At 36.2% G+C, this 26544-nt stretch overlaps 1 protein-coding gene across 2 annotated transcripts in view; it reads left to right on the top strand.

Annotated features, from left to right (window-relative positions):
* Positions 1-458: 458 nt before the first annotated feature.
* MYOF (myoferlin) overlaps positions 459-26544 on the top strand; it is a gene marked incomplete at its 5' end in the record, with an annotated part of 71604 nt that continues 45518 nt past the window's right edge. Inside the window, 10 exons of one of the 2 annotated variants that reach the window (XM_082308931.1) lie at positions 459-546; positions 6631-6686; positions 7581-7672; positions 18627-18735; positions 20041-20125; positions 22318-22472; positions 22996-23124; positions 24610-24672; positions 24785-24835; positions 26412-26442. In XM_082308931.1, the coding sequence (XP_082165057.1) occupies positions 459-546; positions 6631-6686; positions 7581-7672; positions 18627-18735; positions 20041-20125; positions 22318-22472; positions 22996-23124; positions 24610-24672; positions 24785-24835; positions 26412-26442 (859 nt within the window). Of the gene's footprint in view, positions 547-6630; positions 6687-7580; positions 7673-18626; positions 18736-20040; positions 20126-22311; positions 22473-22995; positions 23125-24609; positions 24673-24784; positions 24836-26411; positions 26443-26544 lie in introns of both variants that reach the window. The other variant, XM_082308930.1, reaches the window with a different exon arrangement.

Genomic DNA, 26544 nt, shown 5'->3' with positions numbered 1-26544 from the left:
TAAGCTATCATGAAATTTAATACCTTGGTATACCAAGAGGCAGATGTGATGTATCTTGAGTACTGGAATTGTGCTTAATGTTCATGTTGCTTATGCTTATTCTTCCCTTGGTTACTTGTGAGAGATTAATCACACAGCTTAAGAATAAAAGCAACAAAAAAAATCTGCACTCGTTTTTACACTGTGTCCTTTCAGTTACTGGGTTTCACTAGCGAGAGGGGTTTTTTTTTGTGCGGCAACACAGAAGTTGGTGTCAATTTACAGGTACTTTTTTTTTTTTCGTAGCCTTCAGTAGCTAGTCCGTCACAGATCCACCCATAGACCTTCTTTGCTGTAAACCAGTTATTCCCTGCCTCCTCTTCCTGCTAGCATTTCAGTCCAGAAGTTAAGGAGCTTGAAACTTAAGACTTCCTTGAATTTCTTTGGTAACAATCAACATTTAGTCAAGACTGGAAACAATGCTTCGTGTGATTGTGGAATCTGCTACCAATATCCCTAAAACCAAGTTTGGGAAACCAGATCCTATCGTTTCTGTTATTTTTAAAGGTAAGGAAAACTGTCATAAATGTACTGAGGGAGGAGGTTTTCTGAAGGATAGTGCCCTATGCAAGTATTTGAAAATCTGTGAAAACATGTTTTCCTGAAGTTACATCTGATGTAACTTTAGGGAAGACTTTTTAATTAGAGTAACAGGAGTTACCTGAATGAAGTTTGAACTGGGTGGAGTGCATTGGTCTGTTCTGGCCAGCCGTGCTTCTGTTTCAGGATCCACATTTTACAAGCTTTTGCAAAGGCTTAGCCCTTTGCTTTAAAAAAACAAATCTAACTGCATAGATAAATCCACTTTTAATTCTGGTATTGAAGATTCCCTTGTTTTCTATCTGAAAAAATCATTCCTCTGTCTTCATTACTTTGCATAGCCACTGCTCGCTGTTACACCAGTTTTTATTGTGACTGGTTTATTGTTATTACCAGCATTTTGAAAAACAGTAGTACCATTACTGAAGGTGTTTGGTTTTGTTTTCACAAACTGAATTGCACTTTAAAATTTTGCCTGTTGATATTATTTAATTTAAATTAAAGATTTAGGAAGGAAACCACATTTTACACTTTCATTGCTCATCAGATACATATGGGAGAAGGAGAAAACTGTGTGATAAAATTAGCATTTATATGTAAAGCTGCTTACATATTACAGTATATTTTACCTGTTGCCATCATCTCCTCACTTGGCTAGACTAAAGGAACTTGATTTCAAGTATTGGTTTATCTTTAAGGTGCAGAAACCTCCAAGCAATTTTGGATCATGTAATATATTAAACCAAACTCTGACAAATGGTCATCTTAATTCCTGGTGACCTGGTTTGGAAATGATATTTCCTAAAGTATGAAAAAACATTGCAGGGGTTCATCACCTTTAGAAACCAAATTTGAAATCATGACATTTTGCTGGAGGCTGGAAAAGGACAAGGCAGTGCACGTCCAGTATGTTAACTTCCAAAATAAAAAGTTTTCAGATACTTTATTTCAGCGTCAGAAAGATGTGATATCATTCCATTTCCTTTCTTTTCTTCCTCTCTTTCAAGTTTGTTTTTTTACCCCCCTGTGTGTTAGGGCAGGTGGCTGAGCCTGTCTCAGTAGCTTTTGGAACTTCCTAATTCTTAAAATATGATTTTATTGGCTCTCCAAAAGGTGCTGTTAGTGGTGTACTGTAATTTCTCTGGTTTGTTCCATTTGTTTCTGCCACTTCCTAAGCATTCATATTCTCTTTTCAGTTCCTTGTCTTTCTCTTTGCTTCCCTGTCACAGTTTTGCCTTTCTGTGTTACCTCTGTTCCTGCAGTTTCATACTCGAGAGTGGTTTATGCCTTCACTTCTTTATGCCTTAAGTGTCTGTTTAATTCCTCCTTGTAATCTTTTGTTCCTACTGTGTGCTCTAATGCAGTTCAGTTTTACCTAGTAAATGAGTTACACATTTATTTTTTTCTTCTGCATTGCTGGGTTTGTTTCTCAGTCCTTCAGTTATCCAAACACAGGAATTGGGCAAGCAGACATTAAAGGAATGAGTTTATATTTATCCTGTATGCGCTATAACTGGGATTTTTGATGTTCGCAAACATGCTTAACTGTTGTCTTAAATACAACTTCGTAATTGTGACAGTTTTTTAGTAGGATATTTAATTTCTCATTATACCTGCCACTTCTTTTTATGTGGTTTTACTACATACCAGCTGTCTGATTTTTTGCTTTCTGTCCAGAGTGATTCAAGGGGGCCAGAAAATATCAGGCTTTTGCCAGCTATTGAGCAGTTCTGATGTAATTTGTAAGTGGAGTACCTGGTTGCCAGGTGCAAGGGCGTAGGGATCATATCTGAAATATGTTGAACTTCTGGCTGTTTATGTTTATAGATGTTTTTTATATAGAGCCTGTTCCCCGTCACCCTGTTAGTGTGGAGAGATGGGAAACCAGTCTTATTTTTGGGAGGGTGTATGTCAAAAGGGCATCAGTCTTCAGTAGTACTCCATATCCACTGTAGCTCCTGGGGGACATAAAAAACACTATGGGGAGTTTATCTTCTAGACTGGAAAAAGCTCAGGCATTTGCAGGACTTTGGCCATAGCCCTGCAGTACATTTTCATGTTGTTGTTTGACTTTGGAGTATTCTTGGAGAAGTCTAGAGAACAGCACTCATTTGACAGAAAATTAGTGTGGAAGTTGACATTTCATTAAACAGTGTTATGTTCGTTAGCTTTTTCAATCTTTAACTTCCATAGCCTTTGCTGATGTCAGATTCAGTAATTGTGAGACTTCAATGAAAACACACAGTGTGTCCTAGGATTAGACCTTTATGGCTATGCTGTGACGAAAAAGGCCATGATCCTACAACTATGAGTATGTAAGTGACTGCAAACTTTATATGTTAACACACATATGTTAGTATAGTTTCATCTATGTATAGAATAATCAAATTTGTATAACTAAGCTAGTTACAGACTATACAGTCCGTACAATTAATGCAGTGACATATATTAGGTACATATTAAGAGGAAATAGGCAGCTGTTTCTGTTGTGATATCTTATTTACAATAGAGGGGGTTTGTCCAAGCATTTGACTTTTTTTTTGCACATTTCTGTTCAGTCCAGTGGGATGGAACTTTTCTTGTATTTACTTTAAGAACAACTCACTGTTCAAAGAGAACTACACCCTGAGAGTAAACGAGTATTGCTGCCTGGAACTGGGTGCTGTTACTGCAGGATTCTATTGTCACTCTACGTGAGACAAATTATTACTCAAAGTAATATGAAAAACTGTTGCCATTTGCTGAAATGGCACTAAGTGGTAATGATTAAACCAGTACAAAATGATTAAAGTTTGATTAATATGATAAAAAATGATTAATAGTAATGAATAAACCAGTACAAAACAAGTTTGTCAGATATACCAAACTGGAGAAAAATGTCTCAGACTCTTGTCTTTGGGTGTAAAAATTGACACAATTGCAAACGTGCAGTCAATACTAGGACATTTAGTGCTTTGATCATTCCTTTTCACTGCTTTATTCAGCTTTATGCATTAAAAACTGATGTGAAATGGCATTCAGTTTGTTTGGGCCGACTCGAATAAAATTTCTTTTTCCGTTTTTGCTTAATCTAAGAGCTTTCCAGCAGGCCTGCAGTAGTTCATAGCTATGTTAGTTTATATTTCAGTGTGTGAAAGAAGAGAGTATTAGAGTGTAATTATTCACTAAATTTATATTTTCTGTTTTGCAGAGAATTAAATTACCCTAACTTTAATTTCGTGGGTTTTGGAGGTCTGCTCATTTGATCCTGCAGTTGCCGCCACCATGCAATCGTAATTCTTCATTCACAAAAGTTTTATGGAAAACTTAGTGAACTAAAATGTGATTCCCTCTTGAATCTTAGACTTAAGACTGTTCTAAAAGATAGTGTTTGCTTCTGCTATTCCCCACCTGCTGAAAATTATAAAAATGCTAGTTATAATAGAAGAAAAAATTTAAGATGTAAGCATTGGTTGGCTTGCAGTACTGTCATCTTTCTAATGATGGAACAGTTATTATTTAAAGAGCTCATCTTGAATGATTTTTTTTTTTAACACTCTGTCATCTCATTGACTATCACTAAGTTCTTATTACATTCATTTCCAGTTGAGAAAATTAAACAATATGTGGTAGTATAATGCCTCTATCAAGATAAAGCAAATAATGATTTATTCTGCAGTACTAAGGTTATTGTAGTTAGTTTTTAAAGAAACAAGTATATAAGCTGTCCTACCTGTATCCATTATCATTCTTACTCTTATTTCTTGGTAGGGCCAAACTAAAAATGATGACTGGCCCTATCTTACAGTTTATCCTGATGTGGTTTACAGTCTTGGCTACTGTAGCGGACTTCATTAGCAGTAGAGGAAGGCAGCCTGAGGACCTGAATCTCATGTGAGCTCCTGGCATAACTGGGCAGTCCATCTTACCCTGCTTGGCAAAGGTTGGTTTTGGTGGGGAGAAGACAGCTCTTTGCCAACGGTTTAAAAAACAAACCAAAAAACCCCAGTGCATTAAAAGAATGATAAAAAGTGTAATAAAAAGAAAGTCAGTAAAGTGAAGAAAATACATGCAAAATACATGCTCGAGGAATGTGAATGCTACACTCAGACTGAATAAAATTGCAACTAAAACCCAATGTAAGCTGTGTTTCCCAGCGTTTTTCATCCAACTTTCACACAAATGCATAAAGCAAAAAGATTTTTTCCTAGTATAATCTAGAATATGCATATTGTTAGTGGAATCATAAATCTTACTCTTGTTTTTATGAAAATGGATAGTCCAAAGTGGAAAATTTTATTCATTGTCGAGAATTGTCTTGACTGTTGTTCAAGCCAGGGCTTTCCTTACCTTAAAGAGTTACATTTGAGCTTAGGCAAGGATCATAGGACTTTTATCCATCAGTTCCGTCAGGATCAGGTCTGTGATTCACTATCTCCTTTACAAAGAGCTGCAACTGTTCCTTTTTTCACCAGCACTGAGAATATCTTTTCCCTGACTCACAGCTCCTATTTGTAGGGGGACTTGGAGTACCAGTGCCAAACTCTAGATATTCTGGGATATTCAGTTTTGAAAATGCTTTGTGTCCTGTTAGATAACATGAAGCTGAATTTCTCTTACTAGCATGTTAATTAGTTCTTTGTTCCGCAAAATGCGAGTCCACAGCATGGTATGTTATGAATGCTCTTTCCTTTGTGGTACAATGTGAGTCAATATCCTGTATAAATTGTAGACAATTCCTGTTACATAAATGTGAGTCAGTTCTCGCAATTTGCAGTATGGGCTGACTTTTTTCTTTCAGTACATCCCACTCTCATCCAATAAAAAGAGCCACCACAGTCTACTGCTTGAATAGTGGGTATATGAACTTGCCCACGTGGTGTATCTTTACTCTTGCTTCCCAGGCCTTTGCAACATTTTCCTGGCAAAGTATAGCCATAACTTGTGAATAGTAAAAATGCTATTACCTTTACTGTAGTCCTTAAATACACGGAGCATGTCTGAAACTTAGCCTCCTTGTGATGGCTGAGCATTTTACAGATCAGCAGTTAGTTTACTGACTGTATTTAAATGTTCTTATTTGTTATCAGTAATATATTCAATTTCTGTTTAGAGAGCTGCATGTGTGCCAGTGTTCTTTTGTGTTTCTGAGCGTCGTGTCAAGACTTGTTTGCCATCGGAGCTGTATATGTATAGTGCAACTAAAAAGTAAAAATAAAGCCGTGGCATGTTACTTGCTTTGAACCTATTATAAGAACAGAATTTTCTTTCCCTTTTTAATAGGTGAGGGGGGCCTGCAAAGGGCCTCTGCAACACTTCAGTTGTATTATTCCTCTCAGGAGAAAGAATTTGAATTGAAATGCCACACTATGTCTAATTTACAACACACCCTGCACTCCCATGATTTGTAGGTAGACCAAATGCAAATTTTACCATGAAGTATAAAAAATATGTAATTTTTAGGCTACAGTGAATGTCAGTGCAGTGATCTGCCTAACCTCTGGAAACCATTTTTTCAGGAAGGACTGCATTTGCTCTTATATGCATGTGTATTTCTGCTAATATTTGCTCATTTAAAGCAGGAGGTGCTGACACTGTAAGCATATCTTCTTAAGATTTTTTTTTCCAAGTGATTTTATTTCAGAGCTAAACACTTACAAGTATTTTGTAACTCGGATATGGTAAATGTGTAACACATTTTCTTTACTACTGAAGTTTATCACGTTGAGGTTACTGTTTGGTTTGATGTCTCCAAGTCTTTTAGTCTGTCTTCTTTCATCATTACTGAAGTTGCAGTCAAGGGTCATCAAAGGTTGAGAAACCTAGACATTAATTTTGCTTTTTGGGAATACATCTAGCTATGCTTAAACAAAACAGAATAAAAAGCCTCAACTACTAAAATTGCCCAGGGGACTTTTTGATGGTAAAATGTGCAGCTGCTGGAAGAGGCAAAAAGAATTGGAACATGTGGTTTAAAGCTCAAGGTTTCTTTTGAAAAGTGAAAGGAAAAATTGTGATATTTGTGTAGTGCTTTAGCAAAAATAGATCATCACACTTTGTTTGTATTTGCAGATGAAAAAAAGAAAACAAAGAAAATTGACAGTGAACTTAATCCTGTTTGGAATGAGGTAATGTTTTTTTAATCAATTTGCGGTCTTTTTTAAGACAAAACACTTGTAAAATTGGTAAGTCAATTTCTACAGTTGTGAATATAGATTAGAAACAGGAACTAGTGATATGTGTGTTCTTCCAAGGTGTTAGTAAATGCAGATGAATGGATTCATCTTGCACCATGTGTTGCAATTCATTAAGTAATGTTTCTCTGTAAAAGTAGATGGATATCTGGTGAGTTTGCGGCCTGGTTTTGTTCCCTCTTACTTTGGGCCAAATGATATTCAGCCATTGCTTAGCCACATGTATGGGAACACAACTGGATCCTTTAGTATATACTAGGAAAAAAACCCTACAGAATTAGAATGAATCATGTATTGAAGTTCCTCATGGTTTATTTGTAGAACTGGTCCTATTTTCATCTTCAGTGATGTTTTTCTTGGGGAAAATGCTTTTTTAGTAGTGTTTTTTCACAGCCAGAAATGAAAGTTAAAGATTATTCTTACATTTTATAATTAGGAATACAAAGAAAGGGAACCTACAAATATTTGTCTAAATTCAACAGCGACTGACTTCAACCAGTATTGCAGGGGAATAGTATCAGATCTCAAGAATAATAAGAAAATACTTATGTTAGTGTGAGGAAGTGAAACTGCAAAAGAGGTTATGGCTCAGTATTAAACAATTTAGTTCTTTTTCTGTTATTGTAACTAGCAAATCAAGAATGTGCTGTGAGCATGTTCCCAGATTTTTAATTTTGCTTTTGCAAATGTAAGCTGGTCTGGTCTGTCTGTCACTAAATGCAAAATTTATGTCTGAATAATTCTGTTATATACGCTACTCTGGTGTTAATTAATTTACACATAACTTGTAATTATAATCTGGTTTTGCTCCATTTTTTTTTTTTTCAGATTCTTGAATTTGACTTGAAAGGAATTGCTCTGGATAATTCATCTTCCCTGACAATTACTGTGAAGGATTTCGAAACAATTGGACAAAACAAGTATGTTCTTTTTTTTTCCAGTATTAAACACAACTTCCAATTCAGAAGTCCAGGGAAAAAGTGGAACTGATAGTTGCTGGAGAGAAATGATGGATGCAGTTAGACGGTTTCTGATGTAATACCTACTTGTAGCCTATAAGCCAGTGGGCTTTCCATCCCTTACCAGTTGGATTGTTACTCTGAAGCAAAGTGTCAGCTTTCTTTTTATACTTAATTTTAGACATGCTGAAGCTAAATTCAAGGAATGTTTTAGGGCATTTAAGGCAGAATTTGGGTAAAATTTAGATCTCTTCACCTATTACTGTCATTTGAAAACTACAGCTGCCATATTTCAATTGGTGCTTACTTGTAATAAAGGTCCTTGTGTAACTAGATTTATGCCACTACAGATAACCTGGTGCAGGTTGTCATCTTGCAAAATGGTGCAGGGCAGTACCCAAGACTACTATACATAATAAGTGTCCAGAAAGTAGTTCTGAAGAACTCTTGATTGGCATTCTCAGAGCACAGCTGACGTAAACCACCAAAAATTACAAAATGCAGTTAAGGCTCTTAACCATCTTTAAAAATCTCCCTGAGAGGCTATATTTTATGTCACTTATTTAAGTCTTGCCTAGGAAGAGGGGAAACCTAAGTTCCATTTCCTGTCTTGTCTGGAGGGATTGAAGTCCTAGACTCATGTCATGGGAGACTGACTTAGTCATCAGGATAAATATGTTGGATAAAATACAAAAACTGTCTAGGGAATGGAATCTGGGTTTCTGTTTTTTTGGGTGTCCTAGCTAGTGGGGTCTATGAAGTGTCATGTTCTTACTGCACTCTTCCTGGCCCAAGGAATCAGGAGTTCTCTGCACGGTTATTAAAAAGCTTGAACTTCAAAACAGACGTAACTTCCCCAAGATCGGTTTGCAGAATTCCTTTTCGATGTCAGATGTGAGAGTAAATTCTCTCACACTGAGTAGGGAAATTAATCTGTCTCCAATTGTTGGCCAAGTATTATAAGCTTCAGGCTCATTATATATATAGAAGATTGGCAATGCTGTTGCTACCTCCTCTTCTGGTTATATTTTAAAAACGTTGTTTAAAAATGGATTGAGGATTTTTTCTTTGGATGGTGGTTTGGGTTTTTTTGTCTTGTTTTGTTGGTTTTTCAAAAGAAAATATGTAGTTTGATATTAAGAGAGTCTTCTGTGAAAAGTAAATTGAATAACCTCAAAAGAGGAAGAAAATTGATATCTAGCTTCCCATTCCTTAGACGAGGACTCTAGACTGTTATAAAAATGGGGTGGGAGACTGCTGAGAATTGCCTTTTCTGACATTCATTTCTTATAAAGGAAAGGCAAGACTCCTACTATCAGTAAAGGATTTAGAGTTTAGGTTTTCAGCAGATAGAAATACCCATTTTCATGATGCCCCTAACATGCAGGAATTTAAGGTTCTTTCTCTCCTGCACCATTTCTGTTTTGGTTAGTGCTGTTAGTGCATGTCGATATCCTTGAATCCTACTCTAAAAGTCTAAATTCTACCAGTGCAGTATGTACAGCACCTATATACCTAAAATTGGGTTCTGCATTTTTCAGACATCTAAAAATCAAGTATCATGGGATTGAACGCTGTAGATCTTTTTGTGTATGGTCCTTTTTTTCATTTGTGAGAGGCTAAAGGAAAGTTTTATTAGTGCAGTTGTTTGCTGAGTCCTCAGTGCTTAGACAAAAACTTCATGTAGTAGTAAGATGCTTAATTTTAGTTCTGACAAAATCAGGTTTTATTATTAATTGTAGAGAATTGAAGATAAACAAACAGTAGCTATATCTATGTCTGCCTGGAAGGATATCACACAAAACACAAATAGATTCCCTTCAACTAAAAAATGAAAAATATATCTAGTTTTTCTACGCATGAAGTAATTGCAGCACAAAAGGTGCACAGAGTTTATGGTTTTCTGGAATTTTGTTTTGTTTTGTTGTTGTTTTTGTTTAGTTTAATCTTGCTGTTGAAGACACTGAGAAAGGAGCCACCTTGAATTGAGGCTTCTATCTTTAGATGAAAGGAGATGACATAAAAAGTTTGAGAGTACTGAAATGCTGTCAGGGGTCCATGTTGGCATTTAAACATTTTTTGTAGATTTATACTGTTACAGAATAGGAATATGTAATAAAGGTGTCTTGTTCGATTAACTTTTAAGAGTAATCTTTGTATTTTTCAAACTTTTTTTTTTAATAAGAATAGTTTTGTTCTTGTGAATTGAGTTGATAGGACCTTTTGACTGTGGCCACTGAAAAATTTTTTGCTGTGAAAAATTAAAATGGTATAGATGGGAACAATAGAATTCAATTAATTCACATTCTATTAAAAAGCATAATATATAAACTTTAATAAAGCTGGAGGGTACTTTTTGTCATTTTTACCTGGACTTTGAGGTTCCTGCTGTACTTGTGAGGAAACAAATACATAATGCAGACTCTAGCAAGTTTTATGTGGTTTTAAACATAAGATGATAGAGATTTAAAAAAAAAACCCAAATGTATCAGGAATTTTGTAGGATTTAAGCTTTAATTTAATATCAGAATTGGAGGTGTACAGGACACCGTAAAGCAATGCATGCAGATCATTTCAACGAAGAAGACATAAATTAGTGGTTGAAATTGTTAGCAACCTCTTGTGTTCTGCATGCCATTTGTTTTATGACTTGTCACACAGAAATAAACCTGGTTCCCAAAATCAATTGCAGGAAAAGGGTAAGGTCTTGGGTGGCGGCAAGCTAATCAGAAAGCTTTTCTTTTAGATAATCTACAGCAGGGATAGAGTGTATTATTTTGTGTTGAAACATGCTTGTACTCAAATCTCTTGCAAAGTCTAGGAGTTCTTTCTTAACACATGTAACAAGATAAAGCTTCATCAACGTGTTTAATGTTTAGCTATCCCATAGTGGTTAAGATCTTCTGCCTATCTCTGCTGAAATCATAGGATTTTTGTCTAAAACAGGTAAATATATACATTTGGACAAGCATCACTTGTAGAGATATTTTTTAAATCTCTGCAGAAAAAAAGAACAGCTTATCAAAAATGAGATGCCAGTTCCCTACTTCTTTGTATAAAGTCCTAGATTTTAAACAAGGATCTATTTCTCTGTTTGCTGCGCTCTCAAGCTCTCTCTTTTCTGTCAATGCCAAGTAGTGTTGTCTGTTGCTATTTTGAAAGGGAGTATGATATCATGTCATCTTTCCTTTTCTTTTTTGTGGCAAATTTGGATATTTTATGACACTGAGCTAGGCATATACTAATATTTATTGATAGTAGTCCACTTCCATTGTTAGCTTTTCTTTACTACTTTCTGCCTCCTCCCAATATGTGAATTCAGGTTTTTACAATACTCCAACAGCTCTGTCGTAAAACCATTGTGAGTCAAGCTGATGCCCTCAGATCTCTCATTCCTGAGATTCCTGTAGGTCAATAAAACAAGAATGTATTGCATGCCTCTGACTTTAGGGAAATCCCAGAAATCACAGAACTTGATATAGGAAAGCTTGCCAGTAATCAGAATTTTGTAATGGGTTTTATAAGGTATCAGAAAATAAAGGAAGGTGCTTGTCTGAAGCCCCTAAAATGTTTCACTCTGTACGTGGGTTCAAAGTTAAGCAGGCATTTTTTTGTTTTCCAAATTGTATTTGTAAATATCATCTGGAGTCATATTTGTAGCACTTAACCCCCAGCTTGTGCAAGTGCCTGTTTGTTTTGCTTGGGTTTATGCACTGGAAGTTGTCCACCACTTACTTATTCTGTGTACAGTTTAAAAAGTAAATCGGTAAAATTCTTTGGGAAAGTGACTTGTATGTATGGAGCTGTGCAAAAATATATGTATATTTATATATAGTCCATACCAAAGACAGAGCAACACCTTCAAAGTAATGCTCTTCAAAAATAAATCCTCAGTAACCACCACGTATTTGCAGTGTGTGGTGTGTTTGGAAGGGCTATTGGCAGGGAAACAGGATAAGAGGGTGAGAAGTGGGAAACACATGAGCAGGCTTCCTGACTGTAACAAGATAATAGGAAATGTCACCTTGGATTTCTTTTAAAGACACAAAGCATTGTAAGAGCAGAAGAGATTTGGTATTAATGAACATTCGCATTTAGACTAAGGAGTATATGAAAAAGGGAATGTGGAATAACTTTCCCATATATTACTTGCATGTATGCCTAACCTGTGCTTCTGTAGAGTTACTGATTCTATTTACTAATACTGAGTTTGAGAGAGATTTAGGACTACCATATCATACTTTTGCCATTCTTTCACAGTATCCTCTTCTAATACTTAAGAAAAAGCCTATAGTTAGATACATGCCTGCAGTGCTGCAGCATTCCAAAAAGATGCTCCGTGGAAGAGTGTGCAAATGACACTCCCTCGCTTTGTCTGCATGCTGGATCAGGATTGGAAAGATGGAGTACGATGCCTACCCAAGGTCTTTACTACTGAGAGCTATTTTAATGACAGTTTACAAAAAAGAGGGATGGGGGAGTGAGGGCTGGACAATATTGTATTAATTTTTACATGTAAATTTGATGTGGTTAACTGAACTGAAGTCTTTCAGAGGTAAAGGCCCATTATTTCAGAAACCCAGTGTTTGCCATGTGCTTTTGACATTCATGAGTAGACCCATTAACCTGGGAGGTGTATCTGGTGTTCAAGCTAGGTGGGATTTGAGTCTAAATCAATAATCTTTCCTTTAGAGGTTCATGTTTTTAAATATTTTACTTTAAAGTCTAGGCTGAATCGGGATTTAGTTTTTGAGTGTAAAGGATACATATAGGGGACTGTGTTGCCCAAGAAAGAGCACTGAGAAGAAACTACACCATATCTTTGGCTTTATTTTCTGTCTTTGGAGGAAAATAAGCAGTGGGGATTGCTATTGTTATTTTCAAGGTAGAGACAACTTTTTCTCAAACGTTCTGCCACCGTTCTTTGCTGCAATGCAGGCTAGAAGCAGAACAATGTGTTTCTCAACCCAGCTCCCTCTCTCTGGCTCCTCACTCACAAAGCCGATAAACACTGCGATTCTACACAGTGTTACTCCTGACATTCTGGGCACCTGGTCCGTTGCCGCGCCTAAGGGGTGACTACAGAACCCATACTTACCTCTAGAACAGCACAGCAGAAGATTGCAATATAACCCGTGATTTGTTACAGCTCCTAGAAACTTATATAGCTGTTCATCCAGACCATTCTGATACTGACGCAGGAGGAGGAGCACAGTGGATGTTATTCTGTTTTGACACTGTGCCAAAACGCTTAACTCATTGCTTTGTCATGTTTCTGTAAATCAAGCCTGAAATAACATTTGAATATTTTTCCATGTCTTTTTTCCTGGAGATAGAATTTACTGCTTCATTTACAGGATCACTAAACTTTTGCAGATAGATAGATTGAATGAGTGCTCTTCATGGTAAAAAGACAGTCATTGGAAAAGTTAAATAAAGCAAACCACACTGACATGTATGCAGACAGACCATCATAGAAATAAACTGGAGAGGACTCATATGATCCATGCTTAGCTAGATTTTCCAGCATGAAGATGTTTGAAAAGAGAACACATCTGTTTTCTATTATGCCTAATACTGTTAGTAGAAAGATTTCAAACTCTCAGAACACAAATCTTTATGCAGTTAAAAAACAAAGAAAAAAAACCCCCGTAACTTCAGTTGTCCCTGTGAAGTTAAGAAAAAAAAAATGTTAACAGGAAGTTAAAGTCACATCTGAATGAAGTAATTTTCATTCTATTTGAAAGAGAGTTGGGATTATGTATTTCCCCATGTTCTTTGCGTAGTTAGTAACATAGCACCACAGAGGAAAAACAAATCGGGCACACCCTTTTCTCAAGCAGAAAAATGCAGCCACAAATGAGCAGTGCAGCAAATTATTGAATCCTGTTTAAGTATTTTCCATAGTTAAATGATTTCTAGATTGCTTGAATCCTCCTACAGCTGTACCCTTTCGTGTGGATTCTTTCCCACATCAGTGTGGCTGTACATAGTTTCAGGTTTTCCTTGCATACGTTGTATGCAAGATCCAGTCTGGTTAAGATTCAGTTTTGGGGTTTTCTGCCTTGTACAAAATAGTATCCATGCTTTGTTTCTTTTTTAAAGTTTGTTCTTGCAAAGAGTATTATCCAATAACTAAAGAATATAAAAATAGTTGGTTTGCTCTTAATAAAAATTTTAAAACACAGCACAAATAACCGAAGGTGGGCATTGGGTCTTGTAGCATAGAGTCTATAATGGAACATATACACTGAAAAAGAAAGGTTGAGTGTAGCAATTATAACTGCAGTGTGGGATCAAGTTTGCTGGTGAGAACAGTCAATATAAACCTCTGCCAAAATAAACCCTTAAAAATAAGTCAAAAGAATTTAAATGCTTCACTCTAAAGGGATTAAAATCACTGGGCCTCCAGTAGAAGTAGCATGTAAGCAGGTGGAGGATGTGATATGCTAAAGAATTTAGTATAAATTGCTACCTTCAAACAGAGGAGGAGTAGTAAAATGGTTGGTACTGTGAGTTAGCATTTCCTGATCCAGGCATGGGTGTGAAGTTTCACTTCTCTTGGTTATTTGGGCAGCTAACAGGAAGTGCTAACCACAGCACTAACGGATTAATTAGCTTTGGCACAAATGCAACACTGTGTTTAATAGTCGGTCATCAGTAGTTCATTGATTTCATGCTGATAAACTAAGTATTTCCCTTTGATTACTGGGGGGAAAGTATCGTAGGCCTAGTACTGATAAGGTATATTTGAAGTGGTTTAAAATCTGCTTCTAAATGTGGACTTTGCATTTATCTTTGGTGTCTTATTCAGGGGTAGACCAGAATGTTTAAACTGCTTGTGGCAGGATAGGTTTTTTGTTTTACTTCTGCAAAGCTGGAAAAGTTTAAGAGACCTGGCTGACTGGGCACTATACATGTAGAAGTCTTAGGGATGGCCAAAAAGGTACTTAAGCAGAGGTAAGAAGCAATACTCATTTGCTGTCTACTGCCAAAAGCAGAAACTATCCCACTTGGTGGTGTCAAGCGACCAGTGTGATCTGGAATTAAATGGGCAAATGTTGTCTTCCTAGGCAAGAGGAAGAAAGCTGAAATAACTCCAGCAAAGAGCAGTGTCCTTTGAGGAAGAATAGGTGACCGAAAGTCTTTTCAGCTGTGCTGGAAGGAAAGGACTCCTTGTCACCTTGAAAGTCATGACTTTAGAGGGAGATTGCATGCAATCCTGCCAGAAGGTAAAAAGCCTTCGGAGTTCAGAGGAACACAGCAACTTCACAGTAGTTGTGCAGAGAACTGGGGGCCTAGTTACATATCAGAAGCGAGTACAGTAGCAGACCTTGCAGCAAAGCATTAAACAGCAATGAACTGTTAATGGACGTGGTATCAGAACAACAGCTGCTGCTATCTGACTTAGCTAACTTGGTCTTACCCGACTTAGCCCAAAGATTAGAGAGCTGAGAGAAGCATCTCAGGAAAAAGGCTTTCTCTGAGACCTGTACAAGAGACAAAAATGAGACCTAGCGATGACCTTGAGGCATTCCTTGTTTTGAGAATATTACTTCAGCTGTTGACTAGCTGTATGATCAAAACCAGACTGGACATGGTCCTGGGCAACCTGTTCTAGCTGACTCTGCTTGACCAGAGGGGTTGGACTACATGATCTTGAGTGGTCCCTTCCAACCTCATCAGTTCTGTGGTTCTGCTAAGGGAGGGGTGAAACATCCCAGATCCAGTGAACAGGATCACTTCGGGGAAGGCAAAAGACTAACTGCCTAAAGTTTAGAAGTAGGCTAAGACAGTGTATAGGCTGAATATTAGATTTCTCACTCTTGCTAGAGTGGAAAAAGACTGGAGACTATTGTTGCCCAACCTGTTAAGGGAGGGGGAAACAAAGGACTTTAGAGGTAACTAGTAGCAAGCAAGTAGTAATCTATGTAACTGACTCCATCTTCAGTCTTCTGAAGGTGATCAGAACTTTAAAAACGATTACTATGTATTCAAATGTGTGCACAGTTATCATTTGCACGGGACAGATGAGGATGTAGAAATGGAAATTTACGCTGGAAAATTTCAAAAGCACTACTGCTGAACAGCTGTTCTTGAGTTAATATCACCAGATATGAGGGTGTGGTTGCTGAAACAGTCATCCAGATGATTTGAGACTGGGTGACTTCTGAACTGAAGTTCTTTTTGGAGTCAATGTAAGTCACTCCAGCTCATATCAAATCAAAATAGCAAGTCTACAACATTTTTCTACAAATGTACATAGAAAATATTTTTTTTGCCTTTCTCTAGAATCAGATTTGGCCTAGCTGGTTTTGGGTAGTCTTGTTGGGTTTTTCCCTTCCATGATACCTCAAACTATGTATGTTTCTCTCTGTTATTCTCAAATGGGAAGGCATAGTCATGTTGAAGGATGTGGGCAAAATAAGAATATTTGGAATTGAAAGTTTTTATTGATTAATTGTGCATTGAAGGAAGAGTGAAGAGAAGTTGGTTTCTTTCAGTATCCAGCTGTGTAAATGAAATTCAAGCATTTGTTTCTTCCAACTATAGGAATATTTTCCCATTTGCTTATATTACACTTGTTTTCAAAGCTATTAACATGTTAGAAGGCTATGTAATAAAGAGTAAAATGCATTAAGCTACCCAGTATTTTTCTCCCTTAACTGCTTTGGGATTTGCAATCTTCATGGAACAAACCTTTTCTGCTTTTCTTTGACTGTTGAATAGTATCAGTGTCTATCTGCCTGACACCTGCTCTTTACATAGAAAAGTTTGGTCAAATATAGAGGGAGATGTTCTCTTTGGTATGTAATGTCAGACTTACTGAACTTCTATATAACACCAATTTTTGGAATGTTGAAGCCACAGGGGAAAAAATAAAGCCTTTTTCTCTTTTGAGAGAGACCATTTGCAGTTGTTTCCTGAGCTAGGTAGACATTACAGTTTAGTATCAAGATTTGCTACATCAAATCATAAGCCATGTCAAATAATACTACAGTTGAAGGGATAATTAAGACCACTGCATGTATGTCTGATGATCCAAATCTAGGTTTGTCTTGTGGGTTGAATGCAATTTTGATTGCATAACAGGAGAAATTGCTTCTTAAGCTCCCTAAAGTTGAGCAATGCATGGAGTCAGTGTTTCAGCTAACGTCCAGCTCTGTGCAACAATTTTTAAAAAGTGAAACTGTACCCAGGGTTAGTCTAATGCTCACTGAAATAACTAGGTGTATTTCCCTAGTCTTTTAAATGACACTGGGTCAAGACTACAATACTGAATCCAGATATCTGTTCAGTAAAGGGAGGAGAGGCAGGTGTTAGAAATGGCATCAGAGTTTCAGTTATGGTCATCTTAAAGGTTAGAACAGCTTCATGCATTTCTTCTGCAGCGTGGCCTGATCTTAAAGTGCTTTTCACATCTAACCCATCCCCTGTGTGTGACGAATACATGAGGCATAGCTGGAATATTACTGTGCTCTGGCAGTTTGGGGGGACAGAAGTGAAAGGTTTGAGTAGCGAGTCAAAACTATCAAAAAGACAACTGGGATTGGAGGAATAAGATGAACTGGGAAAGCGGAGTAGACTGAGGACGTGACAGCACCAAAGTGATTCTAACAGGTCATTCAAACAGAAAGTGTAGTTATTTTTTGTGCACAGCTAAACAAAAATTGTAGTGTGTAATACCTGGAATATATATTTGCAGGAAATTAATTTTTTATACTTACCTATCCTAATGTACTTTACAAAAAGTAAATTATGGTCTCATGACATAGCACCTGAGAGTAGCTATAATAACGCTCTTGCTCCATGTCAAAAAATGCCCTTGATTCCTTAGCTTCTCCATGAAAAAGCACTGTAATCTATTCAAAGGGACCTCAGTTAAGTTCTCCACATATAGCTCTTTTTTCTGCTTTGGCAGCAAAACTGGTATTTTGTTTGTAAAACATGTTCTTTGTAATATTTACAGGGTGAAATTATCTCGGGTTTTTTTCATTGGCAAAAATCTCAGTTATTCCAATAATCCACTTTAGTATAGGAGTAAGCCGTTATTACATACTAAACGAAATTACGAAATACAGTGCCAGGTATCATGAGACCAATGCTGAACTGTTAGAAACTCTGCCTAAAAGAAGTTTCTCAGGTTAAAAGTGCATGCAGTTTTCACTTTTTTGAAGAGGATGAGGGTGACAGATGAAGTCCCAAAGTAGGCAGCAGTATCTCAGGAGAGTCTACCACATAATATCAGATCTCCTGGGCAGCTTCCTTTGGTAGGCCTCTCTAGAGCCATATCAAAACATTCTGAGAATTCAGAGGCAAGGAGATGAACCTATTCCAAAATGTAGAGTATGGGCAAGAAGATTAATTTTGTGAAGCCTCTAGTAAGCACATTGATTGCATTTGTTCTGTTTCAATGTTTTCATTAGAGATGTGTGTATGTCTTTTTGTGTCTCTTTCTGTGTAGTACAACAGCTATCGTGTCTAGCTTTTATACATTACTCTTCATCTGAGAGTTTGCAAAGCTATATAGGGGAAGAAAGTATTACATCCTTTAGTTTACCAATGAGAATTCAGTGGCTGAAACAAGAGACATAGCTGTTGAAAGTTATACAGAAGATTATTTTCAAAAATACATAAAATGTATTTAAATTTAGGGGTTTAACCCCTTTTAGGTTAAAGCTGTGTCCTCCATAAAGAACACCAGCACATTTAAGTGCAGTGAAACAGAAACAGAAAATACAAATTAGCAGTACACAGTCATTAGATAACATTTGCAATGATCTTTTGTTATATCTTGGGTTTTCAAGTCATGGCTGGAGTTATTTGGTCAACTAACAGACACTAGCAAAAGACAAAAGGGAACTTCTGTTTGATGTATACTTGCATTCTAATAATGATTTTTACTTCATTTCAGATTAATTGGCAGTGCATCCATAGCACTTAAGGATCTTGTAGGTAACCAAAGCAGATCTTTTCCCTTCAAACTCATACCTCTGCTAAATGAAAGGGGACAAGAAACTGGAGTGAGTGGCTTACATTTCCTTATTTTACTGTATTCTTGATCAAAATGCTCCAGCAACAGGGCTAATAGTGAAACAAAAATATTTTCAAGTTATTTTTACTTTATAAATTAAATGCTTGGAATTTTGTAATAAAAGCTCCAGACTGAGGAAATTTATAACAAGATATAATTATGCCTATACCATCTGAATTTGTTTAATATCCTTTAAGTTAGCCAAATTGTTTTCTGTGTATGTATTATGTATTTGTATATATATGTTATAAACATTATGGGCCACAGAGTATGCATGGAAATAAGCCTGATGTTGAAAAAGAGCATTTTCCTAAGTACCAGATGGAGTTCCCATATGCACTTTTTTGCTGTATTCTTTCTACTATCCACCTGTGTCATAGCACTGATTCTAGAAAGCACATTATCATGTACATGTTCACTGACAGCTCAGTTCAGAAAGTTACACAAGAACTTGCTTAACTTGGTTTAGCACGTGTTTAACAGTTATTAACTGGTTATTAACTTAGTTACTAATTAAGTAGTTTCTAGAACTGGGACCTTACTCTGCTTGTGCAGTCTAGCTGTTAAGGCACTTCATATTGCATTCTAGTACACTTAATAATAAGAGGCTTTAAGGGTAATAGCAGTATCTCATCAGCTGTAGTTTAATATCATGGTTAATTGGTCACAGGGTTGGGCTTTTGTTGCTGACTCCTCATGTTACTATGGCAACTACGAATAATAATGGTTTGTTCAATAATCTAAAACTGCAGTCAAGCACAAAAAAGACAGTTCTGTAACTAGAATGGAAAATGACATAGTGTTTTTCTTCCAGGATGGAAGTATGAACAAGCAATTGGAAGAGCCAGATAGGAAATTTTACTTACAGTTCAGACTTGTTATGTTGTTAATCAGATAGTGTTATTTCTCAGTGCCTTTGTTTTTCCATCTGAAAATTTAGGATGTCACCTAGTCTGCCATGAATATTATGGAACTAAATAAATTAACATTTGTAGACCATCTTATATACTTATATTGTGACAGATTTTTCTAAATATAAACACAGTGATTCTGTTTGTTAGGTATTATTTTAAAGCCTATTCCATTAGCTGCAAATTATCTAATCGTTATCATTTGTATGTATATATAGCTTAATAACAGTTTATTAATCTACTAATAGCTGAAATTTTATTATAAGCTGTGCTGTGACTATTAATAGTTAACTGTTCGTGTACAGTGTTAGAACAACTTACTGCTTTAAAACAATTGTTGTGAATACTGTGTGCTACATAAAAAAACGTGTATTTCTCTATAGGCAACAATTGATTTGGTGGTAGGATATGAGCCACCAGCTGGACCTACAACTCCAAATGATCCAGGAGGGACCAATACACAAGAAGGTATTTCAATCTTTTGTCAAAACATTATTGTTAAAAGATCATGGAGATATTTAAGATAAGGCAAGAAAGTGATTCAACAGCATTGTTCATCATAAAAAAACGTAACCAGAAGCAAGCATGTCAAGACTGCCAGATAGTGATTTTAAAGAAATTAAGGATGATTCAGAACTACAGCTAGGAAGAAAATTGGCGTTTTCTGACATAAAATAGTTTTTAGCATCGTTTTCTCCAGTGGAATCAGGTTATAAAAGAATGATGTTGCTTAAAAGCTTTTCAAAATGGCTTTTGTTTAGGAAAGAAAGGTTTTTGAGTGCTCAAAGAAACAGCAGTTATCTCCTGTAATGCTAGGACTAACCAAAAAAGCAGGGAAGTCACATTTTTGGAAAAATATATTCTATTACTTTCAATGTCAAGGAGCTTTGTGAAAAGATTTTCTTAAATCATTCAATTGTTTTTTTCCTGTAGAATAAGTAAGTTTTGAAAGACACTGTTGTATCTTATATTAGGCTTGATATTTGACTAGCCTATGAAATATTGCGATCAGTAGGCAATATTCTTTGGTCTTTATGTATCATATTAACCAGGCTTTTGCTGAGAGTGTTTTTGAGATCCTCTGGTTTTCCAGACTCTTAAAAGAACTGTGAAGTAACAACAGCTTTTTGCAGTTGACAGGCAAATAATTACCCTACTATCCAGGCTGTGTTTGTGCAGAAAGAAGTAAATGTAATAAATGTTATAAGTTTGAGGAGAAATAAATCAGTTTCACCATTATCTGCTGATAGAGAATGACATAAGAAGGAAAAAATTGAAATGAGGAGTCTTCGGGGGCTAGATTTTGATTCCACAGACTTCACTGAGAGGTGTTCTTGGGGAGTGGAAGGATAGGTAATGCAAACACAAAAGCTGTGTGTTAAATTACTACACTTCAAAATAATTTTATAGAAATGTGGACTTGAAGGCTAAAAATGCAAATTGACTTATATGAGATTATTTTGATAGCTTTTTAAAAATGTACTTGAACTATAAGGTAATACTGGTAAAATAAAACATGGCAGGTTTTTAGCTAGTATCCGGCAACTGCATGAAAATTATTTCCGTGCAAATTATCAAACACACCTTAGTTACTTATTGTAAATACCTATTTCCCATGAAATGAAATCACCTCCCCAGCTGAGATTGCTACAGCTCAGTTTCAGAAATTAAAAATTAAGTGCGAAGCCAGGTGTGTAATCAATCACTTGCATGGATCCATCCAGGCAGATGGATTTTGAGAGATGTTAGGGAGGTGGAGTATTCCAGTTATAAAATACATGGTATGTCAGTCTCTGTGTTTTTATACGTCTCTTACAAGGATCACTGAGGACTTCATTATGCAAAGTGATCACACTGTGTTGGCAAACTAATTCATAAAGTTAACAAACATTCTGTTAATGCTAACCATCAGAGACATAGCTTGTTCTTCCTGTAGATTTTACCATGGTTACTGTCCTTCAGTTAAGAAAAGAAGCTGGAAACACAAGGGAGTGACGTACTTCTGTGGTCTAGATATTTATGGATCCTGTTTTGCAATACTGGAATGTCACTGTATGATCCAGTATTGTAGTGTCATGTGGTTGTAGAACAGTCTTCCACAGAGGTATTGTGATTTCAGAACTGTCAAAGAGGCTTACTAAGAAACTTTAATTTATTCCACAGTTAAATGCTGTGGAGGAGGATTCAGAGTTTTATTTTGGATGGCAGACCCTAAATGTCTTCCATGTTTTCAAGATTCTGAAGTAAAAAACAACACTATGCTATAGCCTGGTCTTGCTGCTGGGAAACAGCTTCAACTGGAATAAAATTAATCACTTCTGGTGTATTGTGAACTAGTCTGGTGACGATTATATCTGAACTGTGCTTCGCTAAAACTTCAATCAGTTGGTTCAAAAAAGTGTATGGAATTGTATTAGATACTCTGCATCCTGAAGAGGGGCAGATCTAAAGTTTGGTTAGGATATAAATTTGTTCTTAAGCAGGCTAAAATGGCTAGCTTTCAAAAGGAGTTGGAAGCATGCGGTTAACAAAAAAAACGTTGACATGAGATAATAATACAATTTTAGTGGAGCTCTTGGATATCAGACTCTTACTCGTCTAACATCAAGCTGTACTATTTGTTTATTAATTGCACTGTTTTTTTACTGTATAAGATGTAGAAGATGATGGAGGTTATGAGGATGGCTTGGATGGTCCAATTGGTGGTATCACACCAACAATTCCAAGTGGCACAAAGGAAGCCCAGCTAGCTAAACGCATCACCAAAGGAAAGAAAACACGAAGAATCCTTTCTAACAAACCACAAGATTTCCAGGTAATAGATTTATTAAATGTTGCATGTTCCCTTTTTCTGCCTGGCATGACATTGCTCCTTTCACATAGCCTGAGCACAATTTAATGTCAGATTGTGCAAATCTAATGCACTGTAGAGACAATTAGCCTCTTCATTTAAAAGCTTGTATTTCAAAAGTATTCTTCAAATTTGCCTGTTACAGAGATGTCCAATTTTATACAGTTCTGACTGAAATCTAGATTAACCTTATTTATTGTATAGTTGTATAGATTTCAAACTACAATAGCAGCTTTAAAAACAAAGAGTAAAAGCAAGTAAAAAATTCTACTGAAATAATTATCCCCAACCTGTCTTGTAAAATTCAAGTAAAATTATACTTTCTATCACAATTAAGTTTGAAAAGTCTGTCCAGTCCATATCTGACAGCTACTTCAGGTCTTGGCTAACTTTTTTGGTGGTATAGTAAGAAATTGTTGTCACTAGGATGATAGATAATATAGCGAATGAATTAATACAAATATTTGAATTTTTTTTTTTTTTGCAGATTCGTGTTAGAGTCATTGAAGGTCGTCAGTTGTCTGGCAATAACATAAAACCAGTAGTCAAAGTTCATGTTTGCGGTCAGACACACCGAACAAGAATCAAAAGAGGAAACAACCCATATTTTGATGAAGTGAGTGGCATAAGAACACCGTAGCTGAAATGTCGATGCTATCAAATGTAGATAAATAGTTTTTACGGCTTTCATTATGATCAATGAATAAGAATTTGCTAATATTTAAGAGTAATTATGGCTAATATGCATTTTGCAGTTCCCAGTCCCTTTCTTTATGTATTCACATCACTAAACACATCTCTATCACTGGCAGTCTTAGCAGATAAAGCTATCTAGAATCAAGTCAAACTTCAGCTGAGACATATGGAACATGTTCTTTGATACAGTTGGCCATGTGACATAATAATGACTTTCAATAGTTGTGTGTACGTTATAAAATCACAGAAAAAATCATTAGGAATCATTGTAGACCTCTATGGTGTGTGCAGATGAGTTTTCAGTGCAATGCTTTGGTCCATAAGACTGCCACACAGAATCTGGAAATGTCATTGCCTTGCTACCCATGATTTGTAACAGCACAACCAGATTTCTTTGTTCAGACAGGGATTTGTACATCAAACACACTGAAATACAGGAGAGAACTCAAACCTCCATAAGGGACACAAGAATGATCCCATGTCTGGAAGACTAATGTTGCAAAACTTAAGCTTAATAGAGAGAATGCTGAGGGATAACTCTCATTATCGGGACATGTGTGGAAAATTCAGAAGATTTTGGAATGGGGTGGCAAGCATGTTTAACACATTCAGGCAAAACCAAGGAAGTTATGAAACTTTGAGACTTGAACTAAGCTGTAGGTTGCAGTCAAGATTTATGAACAAGTGGTAAAAAACAGGGAAGGGAGAAAGCCAGTTGCACCTTGTATTCAATCAATTCCTAGGCAGTCTCAGTATCCAGACTAGGCTAAAAATGGAATAGAAGGGACCATGTTTATGCACTCTTCCCTTTTGTTGGATAAAGTACTCACTGGAGTATAGCTAGGCTCAAAGACCAAACTTAGTGAGGCATATACTATTAATAAAATAAATAAGCTAATAAATAGTATATTTATCTTCATGCTGTCAAACTATCAGATGTATTCCTGTGGCCTTGAATTTCAAAAATGCAAATCATTGCAATCGCTATCACCACTAGCCCTAAGAAAGACCTTTTTGACAGCTACAAGAGAGGTGGTTGGACCAGGACTGAATGTCCTGGAAAATGAACAACCTTTATAATTCCCGAAGTTGTTCTCCTGGGGAAAAGGTGAAGTGCACAGCAACGGCAGTACTGAAAGTTTGCAGCACAGCTATGCCTACTGCATTCATTCAAATGGAAGTTGTGACTGTCTTTTGTCTGTTTTGTACTAAGTTTATTTGCTAAATTTAGTTTTTTATTCCGCGGTAAATTATCATATAATGTGTCCAGCAAGGAGGCAGAGTAAAAGTACTATAGCAGTCATGCTTCACAAGCCTCTTAAGGTAATGTTTTTGCATTTTCTGTTCAGAGAATTATGTGTTTGTCATTTTGAGACAGGTTTTTTGTTTGTTTTTACCTTAACAGATATTTTTCTACAATGTCCACATGACTCCTTTAGAGTTGCTTGATGAAACAGTTAGCATTCGGGTAAGAAAAAATGGTGCATGTCCAAAAGGCTGTTGGATGCATATAGTGTTGTCTGGCCATTTCACTACGATGTTTAGGAACATTCCTGTTTCATGCTTGTCTGTCTTTTTAGGTGTATGATTCTTATTCTCTACGAGCAGACTGTCTCATGGGAGAATTTAAGGTGGGTATGAAACAATTTCCATATCTTGACTAAATTAAATAAAATGAGAGAAATTTTTTAAGTACTTGTTTTAAATTTTTAAATTTATACTGCTGTAGCATGGAGCCAAAGAATTACCTAATGATGTCTTGCTTCTCATGCTTAAGACCATTTGCTCAAAGCACCAGTAAACAGTTTTCTTATTTGAGTAGATTATTATTGTTAAAGAAAATTGTATGTTTTATATACCAAGTTGTCTAACTTGCATCCAAGAGAAAAAAATATTTACCAAAAGGTAATTTTTTTCCTCAAAAGGTATCAGGGTGATTGTTTGGTATGAGGTAGGGTTTGAAGAGATAATTTTATTAGGTAGCTAATAGGCAGAATAGTGGTATGTATGGCGGCATAAAGATAGGAAAGGTGTTCCTTTGGTCAGAAGTTCGTTAAGTAAAAGAGATGGTAGAAAAGTCTCTTAGTTAAAGTAATTTCTGTGGTTCTGACTATATTAGTGACATTGTCTTTATTTGTATTTGTTAACGGTCAATATTGGGAGGTAGACATCTGCCTGTTAAAGGTATTCCTAAAGCAATACAGACAAAGAATTCACATGACAATTGTACTGGCTACTGGGATCCCTTATTATAACATTTCCAGTATTGGTGTTGGGTGTAGTTTGTGTTTGCTTATCTTGTACTGCATAAATTCAGTAGGTCTCTAGACCAGTTTTTCACAAAAATATGCAAGTGTGGAAGAGTGCTCTTTTCTAAATGAAGCAGTTTCTGCCACAAAGCTTGTTGCTTTTGCTTCTCACTGCTTATTGTCTATGGAATTTCTAGTGATTCAAACAGTGGTATATTGCTCTGTGGAGGATTGATCATTCCTTAAGCAGGTGACAGCATGTTATTCAGCTACTTTCTGTTCCTGCAGGCACACATTCCAGGAGAAAGCCCCAAGGGTAATTCTCTCTAGAAAATCACCCTTTCAGAATTTACCTGCAAGGAATACTAGCCCCAAATGCCATGAGCAAACATACTTACCTTCCTGAACATGTTTGAAATCTGATACATTTAACACAGTCATGGTATATGTGCAATCTTGTCCAGATTTGACACAGTGGGGGGAAAAATTGCCCATCATCTTCATAAAAGAAAAAGGAAATTATTCATGAAGAAAACAAGCTTCATTTCTGGAACTGAAGGATGAGGTGTTGAGCAGGAAATAGAAACAAAAGAGTTCTGAAAAGCCTGTCTGAACATAAAATAATGGGGGAACATAGGGAATTCAAGAAGCAGTAATCTAGCCCCATCTTCTGTCTCTGATAAATGAAAAAGCTGGGGATCTGAGGAAAGAAGAAAGTAACTATAGGTGTTAATTCTAATACACCTTTTCTTGCTTTTTCTGTATCCATTCAAAATCCCTAATTTTTCAATGATGTAAGGCATTTTCTCTTTCTCCTCCCAAAAATATGCTATATAAACTTTATTTTGTTTGTGACGAGAACAATGTAGTAGTACTCATGAAAAACTGAGGGGAGTTGCCCTAGCATTTTTCTATTTTGGTATTTCTTCAGAGGTAATGCCTTTGATCTTTATTTCAGATTGACATTGGCTATGTTTATGATGAGCCTGGTAAGTAACAGTTACTTCAGAGCTTCTTTCCTAGCTTGAAACTTGAAGTTGAAATATTTCATTAAATTTCTAAAGTAAAAGAAGAAAGATAATGGAAAGTTA

Source organism: Platalea leucorodia (genome assembly GCF_965183815.1).
Source record: "Platalea leucorodia genome assembly, chromosome: 4".
In the NCBI taxonomy this organism is placed as follows: domain Eukaryota; kingdom Metazoa; phylum Chordata; class Aves; order Pelecaniformes; family Threskiornithidae; genus Platalea; species Platalea leucorodia.
Note: the sequence above shows the minus strand (reverse complement) of the source record. Positions and strands in the feature narration are given on the sequence as shown.